Raw genomic sequence first — 23394 nt, 5'->3', positions numbered from 1 at the left:
TGCTATATATTGCACAAAAAGCATATTGCACAATATTGTTATTTGCACTCCCACACTTTATGTACATTACTGATCGTTCATATTCCATATTCATATTTTATATATTTTATTCATTCTATATCCATATTTTATACTCATTCTGTCTATATTGTATCTCATCGTCTGCATTGTTTTCTTGTATAGTATTGTTTTTTATGTAAATACCTTTGAGAGTCACAAACTGCTGGAAACAAATTCCTTGTGTGTGTCACTTGGCCAATAAATCTGATTCTGATTCTAATTCTGATTCTGAAATATCGTATACAGTATATCATATATAATCTAACATTATACAGCATATTGTATATAATCGAACATTATACAGTATATCATATATAATCTAACATTATACAGTATATCATATATAATCTAACATTATACAGTATATCGTATATAATCTAACATTATACAGTATATCCTATATAATCTAAAATTATACAGTATTTCGTATACAGTATATCATATATATAATCTAACATTATACAGTATATCGTATATAATCTAACATTATACAGTATATCGTATACAGTATATCATATATAATCTAACATTATACAGTGTATCGTATATAATCTAACATTATACAGTATATTGTATATAATCTAACATTATACAGTATATCGTATACAGTATATCATATATAATATAACATTATACAGTGTGTCGTATATAATCTAACATTATACAGTATATCATATATAATATAACATTATACAGTATATCGTATACAGTATATCATATATAATATAACATTATACAGTATATCGTATACAGTATATCATATATAATCTAACATTATACAGCGTGTCATATATAATCTAACATTATACAGCGTGTCATATATAATATAACATTATACAGTATATCATATATAATCTAACATTATACAGTGTATCATATATAATCTAACATTATGCAGTATATATCGTATACAGTATATCCTATATAATCTAACATTATACAGTATATCATATATAATCTAACATTATACAGTATATTGTATACAGTATATCATATATAATCTAACATTATACAGTATATCATATATAATCTAACATTATACAGTATATCATATATAATTTAACATTATACAGTATATATCGTATACAGTATATCCTATATAATCTAACATTATACAGTATATCCTATATAATCTAACATTATACAGTATATCATATATAATCTAACATTATACAGTATATCATATATAATCTAACATTATAAAGTATATCATATATAATATCATATATAATCTAACATTATACAGTATATCACATATAATCTAACATTTATACAGTATATCGTATGTAACATTTTCATAAGATTTTTCTCTTGAAACACCAGTGTAATTAAACAGTTTAATCAGTGTGTAAGTATGTAAATGTGTAAATACAGCTGGCCCTAATCAATGAACAGGTTCTCCAACAACTGGTTTACTCTACACTTAAGAAAAAAACTCATTATTGCTTGTATTCACTCAATAAAAAAGGAAAAGGATGTTTATGTTGGATATATCATAGGTTTATTGCGAAATTGATTGCCACCATGATCGCTAATGTAATCTTATATTGCACTGCTTGTGGAAGCTTCGTGATGCTGGAATTTTAATGCCCATGCCCTCAAAACAAGAGTGCTCCTTCCTTATTGTCATAGATACTAGCTGATTCGCCAGACAAAAGCAGAACGATCCAATCGGAGCAAGCAGGAGGCGGGTCTTTGTCACCCGCGTTTGACGGCGAGCCGCGTGACGTCACGAGACTCTCGGCACACCAACTGCAGGCTCAGAGATGCTGTGAGCGCGAGACCACAGCATCTTTCAGTCACACGATCCGGAAAAAGCACGCATCTCCGTCAAAGCCCGTATCCGCGCGCACACACACTCACACACACACACACCATCCTCCTCCTCTCCGGACCTGACAGACAAACCGAACCCCAAGAGCTAAGGAGCGCTTCAGAAGCAGCGTTTTCCGTTTCGCCTCCTTTTCTTTCTCCTAATTTATCCGACACGTTTCTTGTCTAATCTTTTTTTTTTTTTTTTTTTTGGGGACTAAAAATCCTTTCTCCTGTCTATGAGGAGACCAGCATTACAGAAGACAAAGCAAAGCTTGATAAGTTATAAGAGGGAATAAGAGCTCACCATTTCACCCGGACAGCCTGCCAGAACAACATCCTGCTCCATAAATGTTCATGTGAATCCTTCAGTCGCGCATCGTTTGGCGAGCAGGGATCAGTGCGCTCTGGCACCGTGTTTCTCAAGGAACTTAACGCGCATTTGTAACGAAGCACACGATTCAAACCTCAAACCTCTGTTTTTATCCCAGCCTCAGATTTGGAGAACAGGATCGGATTCGACACGCTTCGTGCGACGGAGAACAGCGGCGGAGTTTCGGCGTCCGTGAGAAAATGATGGCCGGCGGGGCAGTGCAGCAAAACGGCATTTTCTCCAATCCGCACCACCACAATCAGCAGCCACACATGGAGTCGGACCCGCCAGACTCCCGCAAGAGACCGCTGGAGACGCCGACCGAAGCAAGCAGCACCAAGCGCACCAACACAGGGGGTAAGACAACAAACAAGCACAGGGCCTGCCAGTGTAGGGTTTAGAGAGCCGTGGCGCACGTTCAGGTTACAATTTTAATCTGTGTACTATTTCAAGGATGTGTTAAAATACGTCAGAGTGTTCCGAGGTTCAAGAAATCTACACAAACATTATCCGTGTATGAGCTATAACACCAAAGTGCGTCCATTTTACAATAACAGCGGCCTTTGATGGTAATGATGGCTGGAGACTGACTGTAGCCTGGGTGCTGAAGGAAAGGCGTCTATATATATATATATATATATATATATATATATATATATATATATATATATATATATATATATATACAGTATGTGTGTCTGTGTGCTACGTATAACCTTATAATTACGTGTTGATGAAATGTAGGAAACTAAGGAATGCCTTTAAGGCTGAGAACAATGAGGAACGACGAGCGCATCCTTGGCATCACCGCGGATGACCTTGCATTTATAAACAAGTGCTTCCGATTTACCAGCGTTGTGCCTCAGAATGCTGCGTGTTTGAAATGGAGATTTGATTTTTTTGCGAAAACACTGTGTCAGACTGGCGACGATCAGGAATATAGTCACGAATAGAGTAGTCACACATTATTATTATTACAAAACAAGGGAAAACGGCCAGGATAGTCTTATCGCCTTCAGCCAAACGCACACAACACCCTGTAAAATAGAAAATGTTAAAATACCAGGCTATATATTATACAGGTCACATGCTATGATGCGGAGTTATATGATGCGCTTGGACATTTGCGGTGTTGGATGTAACCATTGGCATGGCAACCCGGTTAACGTGTCTGCAGCGCGCTCGGGGTGTGCAGACATTTCCAGATTCGCTCTTATAACTACATCAGGCCTATTAAAAAAAGTCTTACACGGTTCATTTACAGTATAGTATATTAGTTGTTTTTCTCCTGATTAACATTAGAATTATTGGTGCACCTTTTTCTCTTGCCTGCTGTTTACGTGTGGAAATCGATGTTTTCTGCACTGGCAAAGAGGAAAAAAGCCCATGTTGCACCCGTGGGAGGCATTATACACAAACCCCATCCATTTGGCCAAATGAAATGGCTGTTAGGATGGTAAGAGCAAGGCAGCAGCACCAAGCAGGATTATCTGTTTAACGTTTGGTACAGCCGTATTATCCTTCAGAATATCACACCACTGAAAGCTCACTAAAGAGCAGATTTAATTGCTTACATAAGAACATGTTGTTAAGTACATGAGAACATGCTGATATATACATTATTATTTACTGATAGAACATACTAAGATATGTCTATATATAGATTAGGATGTTAGATTATGATATCAAGATTACAGTTAGTATAGATTATTTCTTTAAATAATAAAAATCAGTTCAGAATTTGTTGTTTTTATTAAGAATAATACCGAAACAAAATATTAGGTCAAATGAAAAATTGTAAGATGGTTGATAATATTTGAATCTTAATATATAGAGGAACAAAAATATTATGTAAATATTGGACAACCCAGTAGCAGTTAAGACAAATGAAAATAACAGACCCTGTTGAATTAACCATACACACATCCGTTATATTAGCATATGTTCTTTTTTCAACAGTGTATGAATTTATGATAAATTTGGCCTTGTGTGTATTGCATGTATTACAGCAATTCAAGAAAAGCAGAACCAAAAAGGTCAGGGTAATATTGCATGATTTATAATTGAGCAAAATAAAGAATTTGGTTTAGTTATGTGTTTATGAAGTCTGTATTCTCAATATTAACAATTAAATATCTGATTTATAGGATTCAATGCAGAACATGTCATGTATTATTATTGTAGAATACAGCTATATTCAGAATGATAGCTGCTTTCTTTTCAGGGTCCATGACATTGTGCTTGTAACAGCATGACACAATTCTCTCATTGGAAATAAAATTATTTTACTAAAAATGTTATTACTTATTACATATTTCTTTTTAATTTATTTATTATTCTTACAATGATAAAAAGCCAAACAATTCTAAAACATTTACCACAATATTAAAATTCTCTTTCCATATATGTTCATGTTCAATGGAAAATAGTGTTGTGGTAAAATAATGATAATAATAATAATAATAATAATAATAATAATAATAATTCTTCATATAAATTTATTTATTTATATGTTGCCTGTAAAAGCTTTTTATACGTAGTGAGAGAAAGTTGGCAGAAAACAAAGCATTTTATTCTTGCCAGAAGCTCATTAGGGGAGTGGTGCTGTTTTAGCCCCTTTCTCCATTATAAAGCTGCTCTTGGTTTTCCACAAGCTGTGCCCTGAGTATTAATGCCATATATAAGGTAGAATGTTGTAATTTTGTAAATGAAAGCACTGGCACAGGAGGCATCTTGTACACTGTTGTAGGGGGTGCAGATGTCCTTGGTGAGTAGCATGAGGGAACGGTGAGCCTCTTATGGAAAAAGGGAAAGAGGAAATATGTGTGTGTTACTGTCAGAGAGAGTGAGACACTTATGAAGATGGAAGAAAGGTAGAGCTCCTGGCACAAGAAAGCTGTTGTTGGATCGTCTATAAGGGATATTATTCGGGGTATTGATTAATACGACAGTTTTGTTCCCTCTGACTTCACATACTCAAGTACTAGCTTACATCTTCATCTCTTCATATAAGAAAGGATGGGATGTCTCCTGCTAGGAAAAGAGTAGGCCATGGAGCGTGTTCAAAAAGAGATCTTACATAAACATGATTTACCAGCTGGGTTTGAGGATTTTCCCCAACCCCCTAAGACGTTTACATGGAGGACAAATAGCTGCTTCCTCACTCTGGCCCACTCCATTCAAATACAATTGACAGAGCTGTACAGCGATCCTAATACAGCTGCGTTTGTGACCAGCCCCCTGATTAACCATGCGGCATGGCTGCCGCAGTTATTACTTTGGGAAACCATGCATTTAGCCCCTTTTATCACTTTTCTTGCGGCACCCACTGCATCCTTCCCAATTCCTGAGCTAGTCCTCACTCATCCTTCTCCATCTCTCCATCGGTGGTGGCCATCGATTACCTTTCAAACCACCGCCGTGTCTGTTTACTGATCTGCGAACAATTTTAACGTAAAGGGGATGCTGTTCTTCTCCTCCTCCTTTTTTGAAAGCACTGCGTCAAAGATTAAAAAAAATCTCTGCAAGGGCGGGGGACTTTTGGTGGGCCGCACTGTTGAGAAGGCAGCACAGGATTGGATGAGAGGCTTGTCTCGCTCTGCCTGTCTGCGACGGAATGGAGCATGGGGCGTGCAATGAATATGAATGAGAACAATGAAAAGAGCGACTCGAAAAAAGGATAAGATTCGATCCTGTCTTTATGCTATTTCTTCCTGACAGAAAGGAAAAGTCGCCTCACACTTGCGTTTGTCTACGCTAAAAAAAAGAAAATGATTTAATATGTTGGTGAATATTTTGGTCAGGCAGTTTATGAGACAGACCTATTACAAAATCCTGTCACTTTGCAACAATATGTGGAGGCTTAATTCCTCAGGATTTTATAACATTGAAAATAATGTAGCAAGCAGATGTTATAACACAGATAGCAGTATGCATGGCATACTGTATATAAAAGAGGCAGGGTTTGTCATCATCATGTGTTGTCTACCTTATTGGAACTATATTTGCCACTATTGCTCCCTAGTTACAGTCTGGCTTGTTGACCCAAATGGCTCCTGACACAATAGCCCAGGATTTGAACTTTCAATCCCCATGCTGATACTACCTATTCTGGACATCCCATCACTTTGGACCTCCAAGCAACCAGTGACTTTGTTTATCCATGACAGTTTTTAACTGCTTTCTATTTGGTATATATTTTTTGTCATTAGCTCAATACATGTGTATGCACAGGCAGTAAAAAAAACACCCAATCATTAACAACAGCATTCTCATTCATGATCTTTGTTCTTTCTATAACACCTAATGGGAGTGCAGAATTGGAGACATTTCTTTCAGTTACCCTATAACTTCAGGAAATATGAAGAGACTTTCCAGGCTGGGTTGTGCAGACACGTGAGAGGAAATAACGTTGTTCCTGTTAAAACTTGAACTACAGTCATTGCCTCTGATGCTGTTTTAGAATTGGGAGTCCCTGTGTTTAAACAGATCCTGATTTTCTGTATTGCCAGAAATGAAACACTACCTGGGAATACCCTGGGAAATCCTGAGAGGCGGAATGCTGGTCTGAGTGTTTTAACACAGAGGGATCTGGCATTCTGTTTTGACCTGCAGTGCAGTGTGCTCCGGCTTCTGTTTCCAGCCGCCTGCTGCATTCGTTTTAATGCACCTGTTAAAACACTGACTGAGAAAAGCAGTCGAATTTCTTATCTTGGTTGACTTTGCAACAAGACGATGATGAAATCGAAATTGAAATAAACATTTCAGTGCTTGCACTGAGGCACTGTACAATTATATAATACTGGATGTGCTCTGAGTTATACGAGCAAACTGTTGGGCTGTAATGACACTGACTATTTTTAAGATAAATTTGTTTTCAGAGTTTGTATCCAGATTCATTTCCTGGCAGATGAGATGGGAAGAGCTGATTAGATGTGAGAGATAGGTCTTTGTCTCTCTAATATCTTCTTCCTTGAATGCACTTTAAAGGCTTACAAATATCTACATGAAAATAAACAAAGGCTTTATATTTGAGTTTCTTCTTGAATTTTGGATCATTTAAATGTGCCATTTTTAATTATTTAAAATAGTATGATATGGTGTGATGGTCTTAGCTTTAGGACCTTATTTTGTCAGATAGTGATTCCTTGTTTCTTATTCATTAGGTAACTGGAATTCTTTGTATTCAGTCTTGGTGGATTAGGAGTAAAACAAGCATGTGGTATTTTCTTCTTCTGAGGCAACAAATTTACACATACAGAAAACAGATTATTTATTAAACCTCCATATTAATTAGGGGTGATTAAATTAGGATGCATCCAAATCAAAAGGAGGGCAATCTCAGTTCTGGGAAATCTGGGTCATTGCAAAAAAAAAAAAAAGTACTTGTTCTAATTTATGGATAGAGTCAGGCCATAGTATCTCGAAACAATACGGGGCCCACGTCAGGGACACAAATATCATCCTTCTGATTCTGAAGTTTCATTTTAGGTTGTCATCATTCTCTTTATCTTTGCAGTATGATTAGAGTGGGCTAAATCCTGAAACAGTAATGTGTGTACAGTATGTTGTTTAATCTAAGATCTGCATAGAGTAAGCGTCTCACACATATTGAAACTGTAGACAGTCTGGTGATGCTAAAAGGATTACTACAAGACAATTAGATAGTTAAGAGACTGTTAAACCGACCCATTTATTGATGCTAATTCAAGCACCATCCGCATTTGCATACCAAACTATTCATGCCACTGACCTTCTTGAGTCTTTTAAATCAGACTGACACAGTCCCTCCCGGCTCCTTCTGGTAACAGTGATATTTTGACAATATTATGTTTGTGACCTTTTTTAACAAATCAATGTTGTTGCACTGTTTCTCCAGCTGTGCACGTTAATTAATTGTATACTCACTATCTGCTAATATTTCCTTATAGCAGTATTTGGCTGTTAGCTTGCATAGATCAGCATGCGCAATAAAATGACTGCAAAAGATAAATAACTCTTCCAGAACTCTAATCCAATCTAATGCACCCATCTTGTGGGAGCCGACATAGATTAATAGCGGCTGGATATTAGGCGTGTCCTCGAACGGCTATAGTGGGTGGATACAATGTCATGTTAAAGTCAGACCACTGAGTATGTGCACACAGCAACTCCACTGACCTGAATAAGAGGCCTTACACACATCAGCAGCAGTCTTTTCTAGGCCTGGATGTCCTAAATTCTCACTGTTTTTATTCTTTACTATAGTTTACTATCTGTAAAGAGTCTACTTGCCTTGAAGCTCTTTCCATGCTGTGAATTATTAATAAGAAATACTGTGGAACTAAATGTTTGTTTCAACATGGCCTCATGCATGATTTGCAAATTCACACAGCTAAATTGATGTGAAAAAGTATACAAGTTACAGTTAAGGATGCAGCAGGGTTAGCTTTTATAACCAGAACTCAGATTCTTATAAACTAGCTTCCATTGTTCTTTACAATCCCATTTTAGATAGATTCCTAAAACAAATCTACTTTTACATTATACACTATATATATATATATATATAATATATATATATATATATATATATATATATATATATATATATATATATATATATATATATATATGGGATGGTTATATCCAGAGTTTATGTTAAAATTGTCTTAATATTTAAACACGCTATGCTGAAAGATTTGATGATGTTATGTTTACAGGCTAGTTAGCTAACTAATTGGTTCTAGTTTAGCTAGACACTTCTGGGACTGCTCTTGTTAAATCCATTATCCCATGAATTATCTTGTCAATTTAATAAGTTTTTTTAATGCCCTGAATCTTTGTTGCTGTTTTATGAACATTTTTGAAAAATCACATCAACAGGTCCAGTCTTAAGTGTAGAAACTAACATCTGTTGTTCTTTGTGCTGAAAATAGTCATTAAAGTAATATTCTGTTATTTATTTATTAATGATTTTTTTATGTTTTTTTTTTTTTTTTTTGAGTTTGACAAATGAGTTCCATCAATATATAATTACATATTATTACTTTGAGAACATCCCACTAAATGTTCTGATCAGACGCTACAGCATTATTTTCTTTTTTTCTTTCTTTAGAAGAAGGCGAGTACTTCTTGAAAGTGCTGATACCCAGCTACGCTGCAGGCTCTATTATTGGCAAGGGAGGCCAGACTATTGTGCAGCTACAGAAAGAGACAGGTGCCACCATCAAGCTGTCCAAATCCAAAGACTTTTACCCAGGTGAGTTTTCCAAATGTTTCAGTCCACCATCAGTTCACATACTAAGTTATACTTTCAGTCTTTCTTTTCAGCATCCAAACTTACTGGCACACTTTTATCACCCTCTTGGCTAAAGTTTTTGGTGTATGTATAAATGTTGTTTTAACTTAGGGCTAAAATTTGGCCTGTTCCAGAGGCTCTCAGCTTCATCCTCAATGAAAATCATATGAGAAGGACGTAATCTTTGGCATGCGGCCACCACACATGGCCTTTATCGAGGTTCAGGTTGCACAGCGTGGCAGATCAGGACAAGCACGGATGCAGACTGTAGTAAAAAAGAGGAGAACAGAGTTATAGAATGTAGTATGTGATCTCTTATTCTTGATAAAGTGGGTATTATAATCAGTGGATGTCACTTTTTATGTGATGAATAGATACAGTTTTGTTATGGAATCCAGCATATTCCTGAAAGGAAGTGAGGAATAGTGGGGGGGCTTTTGGGCTTCTTGTTAAAAGAACAGCTATGCGCTTGTCCTGCTATGGCTGTCGTGACCAACAGGGCACCTCTGTCCTTTTCCCCCTGAGATACCCAGAAGAACACAGCAGATTTCAGATTCAAGACACCTCCTTACAAAACCTGCATGCCCTTTCACTGGCTTTGTCATCTATGAGTATTATAATGTTCCAGTGTTTAGAGTGGTGCTGCTTAAATGGCTAATTAGTTACGGGATAGAGATCAGATGATAAATTGAAATGCGTAAGGAAGCAGTTTCCGAAAGAGATGGATGCGATGGTGCAGTGTTAGTTTGTTGGAATGGAGTGTTGTATTGTGGCGGAGGGTGGGGGGTGGACACGGGCTTCCTCTGCAGTGAAGGGGGCATCTGTATGGAAATGAGTATGAGCTTTTTCTTGGATACAAATCAAAAGATCCACCTGCTGTGAGTAGGGGGAGGCTTTTTTTCACTTAGAAGCAGTGTCCGGGATTCCTGATTCAGGCAGATTTGAAACCTCTCAGCGGAAGGACCACTATCCCTCACCAAAGACTCTCTTCTTACTTCATCTTGGCTAAGTGCCCCAGCAGCATTTAATTCAGAGGCAATTAGCTGGCTACAGCAGTATTGGTCCGCAACTGGCCAGCATTCATTATTGCAGGAGAAAAGATTTATTAGATGCCTTCGCTTCAAATATAGGGTTGTGTAAGGTTTACTAGGAAACGACACTCATAATTTTTAGTGTCTTTCTGCCTGTAGAGTAGTCATCCACATCTCTTAGAGGCCAAAATCAATGTAGCAACGTCATATATGCTATAAACATATTCTAACACAGTATTAGTTTAATGAAATTTGGTAACGCTGCAATTTAGGAAGTCACATATTATGCTAGATATTAAATTTAATACATATAGGTGCATATAGTAACTAGCGAATACAGTCATCATTAACACTAACCAACACTAGCTTACTGAGATTTTATTTACTGTTATTAAATAATAATAACTGCAGGGTAAATAATATGAAAATGTGTGTCTCTTAAAGTAAAGTTTTAATATATTTTATTGTTTAAGAAATGTTTATATGAAATTCAAATTTGTAGAACAGAATGTGAATTTTTTCACGTACCACTTCATTTCTTTTGTAATGGCTCCTTAAATATCTCCCCAAAAATGTGTAACTGTTTAACTGCCATGCAATTTATCATGTTTTTTGTTTGTTTAAACATATTTATTATAGAAAGGTTATTTGTGAGGATTTTGTCTCTTTCTGTTTGTTTTGTTGACACAGATTGAGTGAGCTGTTAATTTAACAATCAATTACTAAAAGGTTTATTTATTTAGCTTTTCACATTTCCAAAAGTAGTAGTCATTAGGAAGATGTAGGTAAAACATACAATATAGCAACAAATATGAGAATCATAAATGAAGGACTAGGAAGCTGCTAATGTTGCCTACTTTAGTCATTATTTACACACAAACACAAATACACACACATTGAATTCATTTTTAATATATCGGCCTCAAAATTCAGAAGTGTTGAAGGTCTGATGCAAGCAATATTGTAATATATAACCAATGTCATGTACATTTTAGGAAAGATTTTAATCTAATTTTCTTAATCTAAAAATCTAAAAATTTTGAAAGAAATGTTGACTAACCAAAATGTCTGAATATTGATGTATTAATTACAGTACTCTATGAAAAAAAAATATCATGATGCTGTCATGATGCTGAAACAAAGACCGAGCGAAAGAGTGAGTATTGTGAGTCAGTGAGTGAAGGAGTGAGTGTGTAGGAGAGAGGAAAATGAAGTGATCTTCACTCATGCTGGATACCCAGGTGTTTGCTGCTTTTGCCACTGAAATCAGGCCAGAGTGGGAGTTGACTAGCTAGACTTAGTGATGATGGCTTGTACTAGCATGGCCCAGTAGATTCCACCTAGATATGTAACATAACAGAATTTTTTCCCTAGACCCTTGTTTTTAGCTTTTTGCTGTAAAATATTTTTATTCAATAAATTTAGATAGGCACCAACTATCAGACACCCAAATCATTTCCAGACCATTGGCTGTGAGAGACGTTATCTGTCAAAAGAATTTCTGATTTGTTGGACCGTTACTTTCATTGGTTAGTTCATGGAGATTTTTTTTTCCACATTCTGTCTTTCTTGAGCTTACACAGCGACTAAAGCGCAAGATATGTACAGTGGTTGTCTGTAAGCGTTATTGTGACTGATGCTGGTGGAATAATTTGTGAAAACAGGTATGAAAATGTAATCTCTGTGACCATCCAACGTTGTTTTTTGGCTTGTAGTTTTGTTTTGTGGATGTAGTGTGCAACAACACATCTCTTCTGAGATCATACAAGACAAAGACGACACACTTATAATGTTGTACTTCTTACAGTAATGTTACAGTCCATTTGCTGACCTGGGTGACAGTGCTGGAAGGTATTATTAATCATTTTCTTATTTTTCTATTCTGATATGCAATGCAGAAGTTTTCCAAAATCACTGGCATAAATGGGCTGAAACAAATTAAATGAATGTGGCATTATCTATTTCTTGAAGATGCCTTATTCTGGCCTGAGCAGTGTAGGCCAGGAAACTGATCCCATGTTTGGCTCATGTGCCTTAGAGGTGAGCAGAGTGCGATATTAAAGCTTTGTCTTAATCCTACACAATGATTGTGGTTTTCAGTAGCTAATTCTCAGGCAGCAGCTCAAAACCCCCCTCATGCATCTATGCACACATTTGCACACACTCATGCGTGCGCGCACACACACACACACACACACACACGCACATCCCACCCCCATGCATTATCGACATTGTTGATTTCTCCCCTGTAATCTTCTTAGGTTTAAAGCTTTTTGACTAAATGATGAAAAGCCAATGTTACATATCTGGCCTAGAAACTAGATGCTTGTATTTTTCCTTTCTGTTTTTCTGTTTTACTCAGAAATGTTCCTAGTTTATTTGATGTTCTTCTGCTTTTAGCTTTTTGCACACTGATGAGATGTGAGGCTCTTTTGTCTGCTATTTAATCTGTGACAGCACAATTATCTGAATCATCATTATTAGATGCTATCAATTTCCAAAAAGGATCATTCTTGCAGTAACCAGTAGGATAATTAACACCGACTAGTGAAGACCGAATCAGCCAAGAAGATGCTATAAGTTCCTATATGCCGAAAAAAACCATTAGATCTGAGTTTGTGATTTGTGTTTAAACATTTATATTAAGCTATGCCAAACCATATTAGACATATTAAAGCCCAACTACTGAGATTATACAGTCTAAATATGATGTTTAATTTGCTTGTCATATTTTTCATTGGAACAATTGAAACTCATTTGAGGGTTGATAATCAGTTTTGTTTGATAACCCCTAAAATAGTGTGATATATAGAGGCATGGTATTATTGTTCTTCAAGTGTGTAAAAGCCTCATTGTCTGAGAAGCCTTGTCAGGGAGCATCTGGGGCCTGGCCGAGTGTCTAGTGGAGAAACGAGATTCCCATAGACTCTTGTGGCTTTGTTTTCATTTCCATGTGACGTTATACAGGCTGGCCTCTGCCTCAGTGATGCCCTCAGTACCAGTCAGTGCCTGAGACCCCCATGTTCAGCTAATCCTTACACAGAGTGGCGCAGATTAAACTCTTCGTCAAGACAAGATATGGACAGTGATCATGAGGACTCTCATACTGACTAGCATGTTGTCCTAAGGCATCTCCAACTGCTGGGTTGTTCTCGCCGAGGAACATATTATTTCATTTTGTGATGTGCTAGAGCTCACCACAGACATGTACTGTCCTTAGTTAAGGTCATTCCATGTGTCTCTTGTCCACTTTACTGTCTCTGAGGTCTCAAAGGTGCTGTACTTTTTCAGCTCAAATGTAAAGCCTTTTAGTCGATTAAAATGAAAAGCCACGATGGGACTCACCATAAATACATTGATGCAGATTTTAGACAGTGGATCAATTGTGGAAAGTTGGAGTGATGCCTCCTCCCACACACTAGCCCACCAGCTCAAATCCTCCCTTATGTGTGCACAATACAAATAGTATCGATCTGTCCTGAAGCACTTGCTTCTTGAAATGAGATTGTGGCTAAATGCACCAGAGAGAGAGAGAGAGAGAGAAAGAGAGAGAGAGAGAAAGAGAGAGAGAGAGAGAGAGAGAGAGAGAGAGAGAGAGAGAGAGAGAGAGACCAATCCACTCCCTGTGTTTTTCCTTCGGTTTTTCATCACTCTTACCCATTTGTCCAGCTGGTCCCCTGCCTAAGTCATTTTGATAATTCACACTACAGTCCTTGCCTTCCTGGCTGCAGCACACGCCACAATTCTTTTCAAATGAATCCTCGGCTGACAGGGTGACCTTCGCCTGCAACATTAACAATCATCTTCTGAGCTGACTTTCCAAACGCCTAATAAATCTAAGGAAAGAAAAACATTAGATCCTCTCTAATTTTGTACTGTATAGTAGATGGCTTGCCAATTTTCTTAGCTACAATACAATATTTAGCTTCTCCAATTAGTTTATTTTGTACTTGGATCAGACCTTTCATGAATCCTGTCTTATCTGCTCTCAGATATGAGCATCAGTTAATAGGGTGGCATCATTAGATCAGGAATTAAAAGCTAACAAGCACAGAGGCTCAGAATAATGTCGTCTGTGCCCCGTGTAGGGGGAGGATGGAGAGATATAGCCAGCAGGAGGTCTTGGATTATGGGCCAGTTTTATGTGTGGAGGTTCAAAAATAGGAGAGCCTCAATCCCTCCTTTTTGGCATGCATGACAATGGTCAGCTCAGCTGCATATCTTCATATTGTTATGGAAGAGCCACGTGCTTTAGACATCATCCTATTCACATGCGCATGTTTGATTGAACATTCCCTGTACATACCAAGAGGAATTTGTTTATAGTGAATTAATACTGTGTTTTATCACTGATTAGTTTCTGATCTGCTCATGACGGTCTATTGTGTCTATTGTGACAAAGCTGCAGCGGTAGTAAGAGAAAGAAAGAATACAAGAGGGAGGAGAGAAGTGATTGAGTATCCAGTTGTTTGAATGGTCAGTGATTGTCCTGAGCCGTGCAGGACAATAAAGATTGCTAGGACACTTTTAATGACAATAGAGCCTTTGACATCACTGACCGCACAGGTCCTCCAGACTGGGGGAGGGGCAAACAGGCTGGCTTCCCATCTGCCCTCAGAGGTGTGTATTTGAGGGTGCGACAGCTAGAGACACAGACAGGCTCAGAGAGAAAGTAAGCAATGGAAAGTCAGGGTAATACCATGCTGTTGGGATTCCACAAGGAAAATATTTTATTTGAATGTACAAATGTGATTACTGCGTACTACATGTGGTAATCATTAAAACAGGAATACAACAGAGAGATATTATATAAAAACAAGCTTAGGCATATAGGAAGTTGTGTTACATTACATAACTAGGCCAGATACATTTTCATCTCTCTTTGTGAGAGGACATGAGTTGATGACTACATCTCGAGGCGAAAGCCTCCCACCTCTCTCTTTCCCTGTGGTTTCTGATGAGCTCATCAGTAAATCTGTCCAACCCCCCACTATATTCAGGAAAGAAGATACCTGACAAAATTTATTTAAGAAATAATGTGTTTACATTTCCTTACACTGTGCTTTTTGATGAGTCTAACACACACCAGTGCTGTCATATGGGCTGTCCATCACATACAATAGCTAATGTGTATAAGGCAATTTGACTATAACTAAAAGATGCTGATTAAATGACCCAAGATTGCTAGGTTCATTTCATCCTTTATTTTCTGTGGTCATTTTGGTGATCTGTTTAATTGGTTTGAATTATTTTATTATTCTGCTTCATTCTATATAGCTTATGTAGCAGGAGTTACTGGGTCATTCACTGTGTTTCATATATTCTTATGCAGTACTGTCAACTATTTGAACATTTAAATTAATTATAAACAGTTTATGTCATATACAGCTTAAGATATCAAGGTGTGAAAATATTACTTTATTTCTTTATTTCTCAATGATGCTTTATCTATCAAAGAAAAACTCCAGTTAGAAAGATCTTCACCTCCATGCTGAAAATCTACAGGAGATTTGTCTCTGAGGTGACTGACGTGATTGACAGTCCTATAACAACGTGCTGAGGCTGAACCTATATAAGTAGGCTCATCCTGTTTTTTTTTGGTGCAGATCTACACAGGGGGGCCCTTCTTTAACACGCCTTTCTTTACACGCCTCTCCTTCCCCCACACAAAAGGAGCTTTGTTTGCATCCATACACAGTCGCCTCGGAGACGCGAACTAAAGTGACGTCTCCAGAGGCAAGAGGTCCCCCTCTATCCACATCGTCTGAGAACACCACCACTATCTCTCTCCTGTCCTCTTCTTTCGCCATGGATTCTAGGAGAGATGGCGTGTGGCTGCGTCGCTCAGCTGCAGGATGGATGTGTGATTTCAAAGTCTGGTCACGTAGAGAAGCCCTGTTACTTCGAAGCCAATCATAGAGCAGCAAGGCTGCCTCCATTTTGAAGTATGGAAGAGAGTAAAGAGCCTACAATGGATGTCTTGCTGTACTGATATTGCAGAATTGATGTTGTGGTTGTGGTCATGTTGTTCCATTTCTGGATGCGGTTCTGCATGGTTTGCTTAAATTGTAAATATTGACATATATATTTATATATTACACATGCACTAATAATAGGTGATATGATATTGTGTACATAAAATATTTTATCTTACACACTTCAAAATATGACAGCTCATTTTGTAGGATAGATTTTTTAATTTGGAGAAATTTAAGCACAATATTGCTTATTCTTTCTCACTGGACACAATAACATACTTTTACCCACCAGACAAGAGTGACATGAAAGCTTAAGAAACATTGTGGACAATCTGACAAATGTGTTTAACAATAAACAATAAGTAGCATTTATTATTAAGTGGCTTGATTATATTGTAAACTGTGATATAGACTTAAGTTAAGCTATTTTGCACAATATGATTTTTTAAATATTGGTTGAATGCATATAGAATATATTTGCATTGATGTTATTTATTTTATGTTTCTAAATCAGTTGCCCAACATGCCAGACAAGGATTACAGCTTTTTACCAAAAAAGCTACCTATTATAGCAGCTTCAGTGTGAAAGCTTTAGGCACAGTGTGACAGGTCATACAACAGTGGCCTTTATGCGGACATTGTTCTTTGAAGGCAGAATAATTACATGACTGCAAGCTTTGATGAAAATCAAATACAACTATGCTAATCAGGCCATCTGCTTGCCAGCCCTTTTTGGCCTCTGCTTGGTTAGATCACTCTGCAATCACAGAATATAGGGGTCTTGAGCGTTCTTCTCTGATTGCAGATTCACTACAGTGACACTCCTTCTCTTTTAGGGTACTGTAGCAGTCACTGTCATTGCATAATGTGTTTATGAATGTATAATAATTTCATAGCTTGGTTTAGAGCGTGTATGCCCAGGCATTCGGGGCTTTAAGTAAGAAAAGCCTCCTACTTTAGTCCAGGACAATGGACAGCTGCATTGTGTCTTGCAGGGGGCCACCTTTCTTTTTAAACCCCATCGTGGTGAGCTGCCACAAAGAGGTGCATTGAGGGCAAGCGGTGGGTTTCTTTTGGAGCAGACCCAACCTCCTAGCATAAGGGACAAAGCTCCCCCTCTGTGCCCCCATAGCTCCGTAAAAGAGAGTGAGATTCGCAGCTGCCTCCTGCTCCTCCTTCTCAACCCCCCTTTATTTCCCTTTAATCCCTACTGAATGACCCCGCAACTCTCCCCATCTCTCTCTCTCTCTCTCTCTCTCTCTCTCTCTCTCTCTCTCTCTCTCTCTCTCTCTTATAAACACTCTCTCTCTCTCTCTCTCTCTCTCTCTCTCTCTCTCTCTCTTTTTCTGTCTCTGTCTTTCTTGTCTCACACACTCTCTATACCTTTCTCTTACACACCCATGCAAACCACATACATCCCCCCATATTGTACCTCTAGCCCATCAGTCTCTAATGCTTAATTTCTCTTTCAGTCGAGAAAGCCGTCAGCTGTCGGAACGTCGCCTTCAACACGCAGGCTGTGTGCTTCACTTAATTGCAACACATCAGCCAATGCTAATTATCTTTGACCCCACAGTAATGCCAATGTCTGTGTTTGTGTATGGCTATGTATATGCCAGAGAAAGAAATGATTGAAATTTGCTGAAAAATCTATTTGTTGGATAAAAAAAGCTAGGGATTTTGTAGATTTGGTTTGCTCCTCCAGTGCTGGATTTGAAGGTGGTGTAAGTGTGGCAGCACGAATGGACAGTACAGCTGTAGTTCATGTCAGGTTTATTGCCTGTTGACATTTGATCTTTTTGTCTTATTGGAGAGAGAGGAGAAAAAACAAGCAAACAGGCATAAGCATAGGGTGTAATAAGTATGAAGCTTGTATAAATGTTTAGGGTTGTCATTTGATGCCTTTAAAGCACTTTTTTTTATTTGTGAGTGCTTATTTCCTTTAGCTGTAATGCAAATATTTGCAGTGGGTTAAAAATGTTTGTTCATACCGAATAACAGCATAGCAACATCACCGCATGTCTTTTGTTCTGGCGAGAGTATATGGTTCTTCCCTTTCAGACACGTGAAGCTGTAGACACAAAGGAGATAGCTAATTGCTATTTTGCTGATTGCTAATTGCTATTTTCTTACTCAGCCTTCACCAGATTCATTCAAATGCTCCCAAAAACGTCCAGCAAATACTGTGAAACTACGGCTTGTTGAGCAAAACGAGAGCACAAAGGCAAATATATAAAAATGTGTTTTTTTTTAGTTTAGAATACTCATCTCTGCATAATTGCTGCTGTTACTCCTGATTTTCTAGCCGGTGTGCATACGATGAAGCCACACGTGCATCTCCGGTATCACAATCAGAGCTTTCAGCCCTCTTTACCCACAGAGTCACCTCCCTTTCCTACGCAGGGCAGGTGCAGCCGGAGAAACTGGCTTTTCAGAAGCGCTTTTGTCACTAAAAGCTACCGTCTTCTTCTGCTGTCTGGCTTGCTCAGTGTACTCAATGCCAAATCTCAGGAAAGAGGAGAAAGGCCAAATTTCACTAGTGAAAAGACTCCTACACTCATGCACTGAGTTAGGAAAGGAACACTTCTGTTTAGTCCCTAATGGGGATGCTCCACATTCTGAGTGGAGTGCTGTAACTCCTGAGCCTGTCACTTCCTGCTGAGGGCCAGGATGATAACGTATGCATTTTGGCAACTGCCATTAAATAAAACTACTCTTGACAAGCAGAACTGTTTTTTTCTGTACATTTACCTAGCTCAGCCTGAGGGAGTTTGGTCCAAATATTAAGTATTGTGCATCTCTGCAGATTTTGTCTGTGAATACCCTGATGGGTATTTTTTGTCTTTTCACCCTGATGGCCCCTTCGGCTCTTTGGGGCTGGATAATGACTGCACCTACATCCCAGCTGAGGTCCTGCTATCCAGTAGCACATTGCAGGCACTGTCCAGGCACTGACACATGCTGTTCATGGAAGAGCTTGGTCCTCATGCATGCAATTCGGCACTACTGCATGCTCGATATTCACTCTGACGGCTGGACAGTGTAAGCAGGACAGAGCCTGGGTTTCTGGTCGTGCTTGCTTGGCTCCACAACCTCATTGCCTCACTGAAATTCCAGCTGTACAAAATAAGGAACAGCTTGTGTGTATGATGTAAAACAGCAAGCATTCTCCAGTCACCATGGATAAGGTCAGTGTTGAAGACAAAGCTAGAGAGAGTAATGTAGGTCTCAAAAATGAGCAACCTCAAGAAACAGGCAAATATAAGTCACAACGATCTCAGTCCCCATGGTCTAAGGACCACATCTGTTGATTTTAGGACTGAGAGTGAACTGGCCCGAGAGAAGAATACAGAGGTTGACCACATGGCGCAGGGGCTTTGCTGATGAAAGCTGTAAATGGAAACCTGGCTATGGGTTAGAGGTGCTGGAAGGTTGTGATAAAAAGCCAGAACTCTGTATTGGCTCACTCCGCTAGTCTGGCTGCCTTTTCATGTGTATAACTAACTGCACGTCCGGATCCAAGATGGAGAGAGAAAATGAAATGCTGGACTCCACACGAGGAGAGTGGCCCCAATATTTCGCCTGCTTTGGAAGCAGAGAAGCTCATGCCAATGATCAAGTCTGGCTGTCCCCCAGACAGGCAATGTTTAGACAACTTTGACAGACTGCGGTTGAGGAGAGACAGGTGTGTGTTGGGTTCAGTGCACTTGTGTGGAACCCAACACCACCAGTGGGAAATGCACTCAACAAGCTGAGGACAGTGAGGGAAAAGCATCAAGATCCAGCAATAGTGCTACTTCCCCAACCACCTACCCCTTCTATCCTTTCGCTGCAGGGGTCTTATCATGTACACAAGCAGAAACATTAGCCCTGTACCCACTCACAAAAGTATTTTGAATTTCAAAAGCACAAATCAGTGCTTGGAGTTACATCCATCCATTACCATCGCAACACATGCAAAGATTTCCCCCTTTCTACCATCTATATGATCAGCAAATGCATGGATCATCCTATTACTTTAAGAGAAAATCTTATAACATGTATTATGTTAGCAGTGTAGCAGTTTTTAGAAGCAATTAGCAACTGAATAATTCTTAAGAAAAGGAGACCCAAAATGGGGCACATTGGTGCATTTCCTATTTAATTGTATACTATGAAGAAACAAGCAATGCAGGTTACCAGATGTTCTTTAATAAGCTTATTTTTGAAACTGAATTTTTCTTACCTCTAAAAATGGCTCTCTAAAAATGCAATATTAGAAGGTATTTAATGGACTCTCTCTCTCTCTCTCTCTCTCTCTCTCTCTTTCTTTCTGATCAGATACTAATTATTAATTACCTCTACAAATTGGGAAGCCTAATTATGAGTATTGGCTTTTTGGAACAAATTGAATACACAGCCAGTTGCAGAAATCCCAACATAGATGGCGTTATAATAGCAGTTGAATGGAAAGTTTGTGTTTTTTGTACTAGACACCAAATACTGCTTATATGGCAGCAATTTTCATTCTTTCTAAAAAGGTATAAGATTGTTGAGTTGAGTTGGTTGTGAGGACACCTGTGTAGGAAACAGTGATGTGTTTTTCCAGATTGGTCCAGGCTAAAGTAGACAAGTGCAGAGTGTGATCTGTGTTAGCAGGGATCTAAAGGCCCTGGAGGAGGATCCCAGCTGTGGAGACAGGCAGTGCGAAAAGAGAGTCTCAGCATGTTCCTTCCTTCGCCCTGCACACACACACACACACACACACACACACACACACACACACACACACACACGTACACGGTTTTCTGTCACTCCACAACTTGAGCAGACTGCTTTATTATTCATGCAGAGCAGGGAGGGATCTTAATTAGGTCGCCTGAGCGCCCCCATGGATTACGATGGGGTACTGGAGTACAGTGAAATAGGGAATGGCTCCTCCCCCTTCTGTTCCTCAGCTTAATGCTGGACAGAACATCAGTCACTGTCGGAATCAGCTGTGCTGACCGAGAATTCAAACCAGCTGCGTTTATCATACAGGCTTTCAGAGAACTCAAACAGGCTCAGGGATGTGAGCTTGTGTCCAAAAAACAACCATGTAAGTTTATGTGTTTATACATTACCTCATTCTCAGTGCACAATACTCAGATAAGCCTTCAGTTGTAGCGCTAAGAAAATACACTGCACATTTAATTAGTTGTGGTATGTAAATGTAAATGGGCAAGTAAACATATACATATGTTTGTACATATAAGTTTATTGGCTGTAACATAATACTAACAAGCAGAGAACACTAAAGCATTTATAGATTGTATGTCATCCATATAATCCTTCAAGACTATTGTGAAGGTTATATTTATATCTATATAACAATAATAATAATAATAATAACAATAATAATAATAATAATAATAATAATAATAATAATAATAATTATTATTATTATTATTATTATTATTATTATCATTATCATTATTATTATTATTATTATTATTATTATTATTATTATTATTATTATTATTATCAGTATTATTATTATTATTTATTATTATTATTAGTAGTAGTAGTAGTGATAGTAATAGTATTCACTTTCCATTACAATCATAAAGCCATAAATCAGTGACTTATAAATAAATCCATCAAATTTATTTATTATCTCATAGTTGAGTTTGTAGGTGTTCAGGTCTCCTACTAGACTACATGCAGAGTGCTTTGCACACCCTTTGCAGTATCTTAATAGCAATGTTTAACAAACAATGTATTACATACATTGGATAACGCTGCATTGTGAAATGAAATACTCAACTCATATTCAAGCATACTGAAGCACTCTCTATTAAATGTTCTCTAAAGCTGTTTTGAAGAAAATTATAGCTCTTTCTTCTGTACTGTAAAAACAAGTGATCCAGCATTTTATCGTTATTTCCTTAGCGAAGTGTGCCGTTCCATAAACAAGTACTTAATTTGGCCACTCTTCTTACTGGGTACTGAGCACAGATATTTGTCTACACTCACCAGTTTGGAAAAAACACAACAGTACAGCATGTGCTATGCTATCAGATATCTTCAGTAATGTCTGATAACATAGCAACAACATAATAGTTACTACTACTGTTAGTGTTTACTACTAACACGATAGTTACATGGGAAATAATACGTTTTTTTCAATTCCTGCAGAGATAGCAGTGACACCTGACAGTACATCTCCAAAAGCACTATGTAAATATGCAAATCAAAGTTGCAATTTAAGAACATTTTCTAAAGATTTCTATTATCCAAATTTAAATAACAAAATTTTTTAAAATAATTTCATTAATCGAGGCATTATCTTGTATATGGCAAAATTCTTTTGATGACATGAAACAGTACGTCAAAATTACATAAGAGAAATATAGTGCAGATTTATTTACAGTCGGCAAAGCCACGTGTGCAGCCCCTATTATCACCCCCTCACAATCTGCAGAGAATTAATGACTTAATCAAGGTACAGCTAGTTTTTTATTTACAACCATACTATGTCCTACAGCACTGGCTGGTTTGTAAAGTGCGAAAAAGACACCTACTCCCAAGTGAAAAAAAAAAAGAGAAACTCTGTATGACTGACACTAACCATACCAGGAGACAGACTTCCATGACTCCCTCCTTAAATCTGCAAAGCACTCCCATCTGGTCTCGGCACTATGCGTTTAAGTCACTTCCTCATCATGCAATGAGTCACCTAAACACTCTAGCAAATTTACACAGTTACATTGAGGGGAAATGTCCTTCACGTGTTTGCTCACACTTGTGTGTTGCTCAAAAAGAAGTCAGGTCTGATTTATATTATATGGCTGTTATTCTGTTATGCTGTGCCATGTATAGACCAGGCATGGAACAGGATAA

General features: G+C 37.9%; 1 protein-coding gene across 2 annotated transcripts in view; it reads left to right on the top strand.

The window, feature by feature from the left end:
• Window positions 1-1812: 1812 nt before the first annotated feature.
• Window positions 1813-23394, top strand: part of nova2 (NOVA alternative splicing regulator 2) — a 48417-nt gene continuing 26835 nt past the window's right edge. For both annotated transcript variants that reach the window (XM_060888088.1, XM_060888089.1), the window contains exons 1-2: window positions 1813-2602; window positions 9342-9485. In XM_060888088.1, coding sequence (XP_060744071.1) covers window positions 2446-2602; window positions 9342-9485 — 301 coding nt within the window. In that variant the 5' untranslated portion in view covers window positions 1813-2445. The remainder of the gene's footprint in view (window positions 2603-9341; window positions 9486-23394) is intronic.

This window comes from Tachysurus vachellii, chromosome 15 (genome assembly GCF_030014155.1).
Source record: "Tachysurus vachellii isolate PV-2020 chromosome 15, HZAU_Pvac_v1, whole genome shotgun sequence".
In the NCBI taxonomy this organism is placed as follows: domain Eukaryota; kingdom Metazoa; phylum Chordata; class Actinopteri; order Siluriformes; family Bagridae; genus Tachysurus; species Tachysurus vachellii.
The sequence above is the reverse complement of the archived record's forward strand: the minus strand, read 5'-3'. Positions and strand labels throughout refer to the sequence as shown.